The 4,083-nt window shown below is 45.3% G+C and overlaps 1 protein-coding gene across 1 annotated transcript in view; it reads left to right on the top strand.

Moving 5' to 3' along the window:
- The first annotated feature begins 554 nt into the window (after positions 1-554).
- LOC119362055 (UPF0307 protein YE3790-like) overlaps positions 555-4,083 on the top strand; it is a 6,068-nt gene continuing 2,539 nt past the window's right edge. The window contains exons 1-5 of the mRNA XM_037627226.1: positions 555-850; positions 926-974; positions 1,057-1,108; positions 2,393-2,553; positions 2,640-2,759. Of these exons, the coding sequence (XP_037483123.1) occupies positions 555-850; positions 926-974; positions 1,057-1,108; positions 2,393-2,553; positions 2,640-2,759 (678 nt within the window). The remainder of the gene's footprint in view (positions 851-925; positions 975-1,056; positions 1,109-2,392; positions 2,554-2,639; positions 2,760-4,083) is intronic.

Here is a 4,083-nt window from a genome sequence, read left to right as displayed (position 1 = left end):
TTCTTTCTTCACACACTTAAACCACCAAAGAAAAAAACTTCAAGAACCGCTAACCGCTTGGCTATTCTCCGAAGCGAAAATATCAAGTTGCTTCTTATTCAATAATTAAGATGGTGATTATCATGTCTGTACGAATCAACTAGTTTATGAACATTTTGGGTGCCAATACAACATCGACGCCCATAAAGCAAATTTAAGATAACTAAAATTATAAAGGAACCGTCGTGTATTCCGTGACAAAGGAGCTGTTCGGTGATCCACCAGCTCTGCCAAATTTAAGAATCTGCAGAGCACCTATTCCCCCGCTCCGGAATTTTTGACTTGCGCTCCGCCAACTCCCGGAGCGAGAGTGTGGAGCGGAGGAGGACCGAACAGGCCCAAAGTGCGAAAAAAGAACCCCAACTTTTCCTCAAGTTGGTAGCGCAACACGACAATCTTCAAAAATTTGCCCAAATTTCACCAAAATCCCCGGTTTCCAGAAACCCCAGCAGAAGAAGAGGTTTAAACCCTATCCGCGAGATGCACTACGCCAGCAGCAGCTCCAACCGCACGCCATGGCGCACGCCGCCGCCGCCGCAGCCGCCGTGCCGCTGCGCCGCCCGCTCCTCCTCTTCCTCCGGCCCGCCCGCCTCCTCTCCTCCGTCGCGCCCCCCTCGTCGCCCCTCCGCGCCCACACGCGCGCCCTCCGCCCCCTCGCCCCCCTCCCCTCCGACGGCGAGGACCCGGACGACGCGGACGGCGCGCCCCTCAGGGGCAGCCGCAACGAGAAGAAGCGGGAGGCCCGCCGCGCCGTGAAGTGGGGCATGGAGCTCGCCAAGTTCTCCCCTCCCCAGATCAAGCGCATCGTCAGGTGCCCATTTGCAGCCCCCATTTCCCCTTACTTGGCAGGATTTTCAGGTGATTGACTCTGTTTTTTATTTTTCAGGGCCGCGTCGCTGGAGCGCGAGGTGGTGGACGCTCTCATGCTCGTGAAGGTACACCCATGGCTCTGGTAATGGGGAGCTTGCGGTGAATCACGCAATCGTGACATTTCTGAGTGTTTGTTGGTCTCTGCAGAAATTTGGACCCGATGTGCGCGAAGGAAGGAGGAGGCAGTACAATTACATCGGTATGCATGTTCATTTTTGCGCCTCTTGTATTTCCTGGACTGCGGGGATTTGGGTCCTAGTACTATTCGAATTTTAGAATGAATGAATGCCAGATTTGAGGGATTCCATCAACTTGTAGTATCTTCAGTCTTGTGGTAGTGTGGTTGACTGGCTGTTTCCAGTTAGATGTCGGAATGCTTTCCTTTAAACAATTAAAAAAATTCAATCTTTAGTGTGGTAAATTGGTAATGTAGCCATGTAGATACTGCTAAGTGCTAGGTAATGTAGTCATATGGATGCTGCTAAGTGCTAACTAGAGAGGGAGGGAGAAGTCTCGCCGAATGCACTACTTTCTAGTGGTTGTTTCCGGGCCAATGTTCTTGTGCTTTGTCAACTCAGTAGTGCCTTTTTAGACAAGTGCAGAAACACGCAGGAAAGATTAACTGTAGTTTGAACTTGAGAGGTTGGATTAAAAGGCATCCTATGTTGCCCTGTCAGTGTATGGATGCTTTTAAGCGTTTTGAATTATGGATTTAGATGTGAGGTATTGCCAGTAATGCTAAGTTTTTATGAGTAAATCGTTTAGTTTCAAGGAAATATGTATGACCTCAATTTTTTGAAGGATGTTTATTGTATAATGGTCTTTTGCATTTAGGATGTGTTTGGTTTTGAGCCAAAGCTCGCTTTGCCACAATATTGCCATGTCCATGAGTTTTGGCTGCAGTTTGGTTCCAGCCGGTGTCTGCCCATGCAGTTCTTGCCAATATGCGGGCGAGCCGAGGGGCGCGGGCGACGAAATCGTCCGCCAAAATATTGTCTACTAGCATGCTAGCGTCCCCGCATACTACCCTTCTGTGTTACGTGAGCTGGATGATCAATTAGTTAGATTGTATGTGCTGTTACACTTGGCCAAAAGTGTGTACATGCTGCTTCACTAGGATTTTTTTTATTGTTTGATCATGATGATTTATGGGCTCCTGATATAATTTTTTAAGTTAAGACCTAGGTTGCTGATACGTGGCATGTTAATTGATTACCGACCAAATTGAGACCCAACCATTTTGCTAAAAATTGGTAGGTGCTCTGGCTACAGTCTAAACAACACTACCAGTTCAAAATCACTAATGCATTGATCATTCAGAAAGACATTATCAGTAAATAATAGCTGCTTCTGGAGGTTATATTTATTTTATATATTTCCCTAAAAGAATAAATAAAATAAGTAAAGAATTAACCACCTCTGAAGGTCAATTTTCATATATTTGCTATTTATTTTATGTTAATATGTGATCAGTTTCTACCAGGAAGCCTACTCCGTGGTGCACAGCCTGAATTGATGGAAGATCTCATCCATTCTTTGAAGAATGGAGATGAAAGCAGGATACAAGCCTTATTGAGTGAAGTGGCAGACAAGTCAATGCCGATTGAAGATGAGGAAGTGGGGGAGTTACCTCACGAAGAAGAGGTAGCCAATATTCTGATATTCTCAATATGACTGGATTTACATAGTAAACACTGAACTAATGGTTAAGAATTTCTGAATTTCAATAGGGTGAGGAAAATCAAGAGTATATGGAAATTGCAGATAGATGGTTTGAGGGCCTCGTCTGCCAAGACATTCCAGTTACCAACGAAGTTTATGCGATTCATAATGTTGAATTTGATCGTCAGGTATTATATGCGCACACTTTAAATGTTCATTGGATGGCATAACTAACATGTCAGTTCATGTGTTGACTCGAAGTATGAGATAACAAGGACCTTCTGTATAGCCTAGTTTGCCAAATATAATTTGAATAAAATGCTAAAACCTTTTTTAGAAGATATATAACTGAAGTATCAGAAGTGAGATTCTGGGTCACTGCGGATTTTTTGGGGAAACTGGATCTGCTGAGTCTACCAACAGTTAGTCTCTCTAGGAATAAGATCCTATTATTAGGAAGGTTCATATTAGTTATGATTTTATTCTAGTGGTAGAAGCCAACCTCTATAAAAAGTGATGAGTCACTACCATAATCATTAAGCAATGAAGATTATCATCTTTCGCCAAATTCATCTTGCACCTGTAGGGTACGTATGGATGGTGGCTGAAGCACACCCTACCAATTTTTTGCTCGGCCAAAGTTTTGGTGTTTGCGGATGGTTGCCAATATTTTGTCATGCCAATGCCCCTTTGTCCATTCTAGTTCATTTTTCTTGCCAATGCTGGCCAACTCATGGGCTAGCAAAAGTTTGACCAGAATTTCGGCTTGCCAAATATTTGGTAGAGCAATCTTGGGCTAAAACCAAGCATACTCATAGTCTCTTCTTATCCAAAGTTCCCCATCCAAGCAACCAGCATCTTGGCGGCAGTTACCCATGAGAACGGCTACAGTGATGCCTTCTCTGGTTAGGGTGGCAAAGCCTTCAACAGCAACACCAACGGCAAACCAGGAAGCTGTGGCGATGCTTCCCATGGCTGCAGCTGAACAGCATGGGAGAACACTGCATCAAGTAGCAATGGTGGTGCACCAAGAAACTGCATCGATAGCACCACATCCAACCTTAGCAGTAGTGCTGCAGATATTGGCGAAGATAACTCCATACTATCAGAACTAACCAACACCATCTTAACTGCATCAACAGCACTGCATTCAGCCTTAGCAGTAGTGCTGCATCAAGTAGCAAGAGGTCTGCAGTGATGGCAGCACCCCACACATTGGTCGGTGTGAGGCTTTCTGCGGTGGTGGCAGTGAGACCTTCCACGTTAGCAGCAGCACTCCATGCGGCAATGGTGGCGATGACAGGGATGCCTCCCTGATGGCACAGCAGTGCTTCAGGCCATTGAGGCAACGATTTGAGGGGGATGACACCAGTGATAGTGGATTAGTTCTCTCATTCTCTCCATTGTTCAAGGAAAACAGGTGCAGCTCCTCTCTTTATGTAGATGAGGTCAGACCCAAAGTATATCTAATCATAACTCTAACCAACACCATCGTAACTGCTAATATGATTG

This window comes from Triticum dicoccoides, chromosome 2B, assembly GCF_002162155.2.
Source record: "Triticum dicoccoides isolate Atlit2015 ecotype Zavitan chromosome 2B, WEW_v2.0, whole genome shotgun sequence".
Lineage (NCBI taxonomy): Eukaryota > Viridiplantae > Streptophyta > Magnoliopsida > Poales > Poaceae > Triticum > Triticum dicoccoides.
Note: the sequence above shows the minus strand (reverse complement) of the source record. Positions and strands in the feature narration are given on the sequence as shown.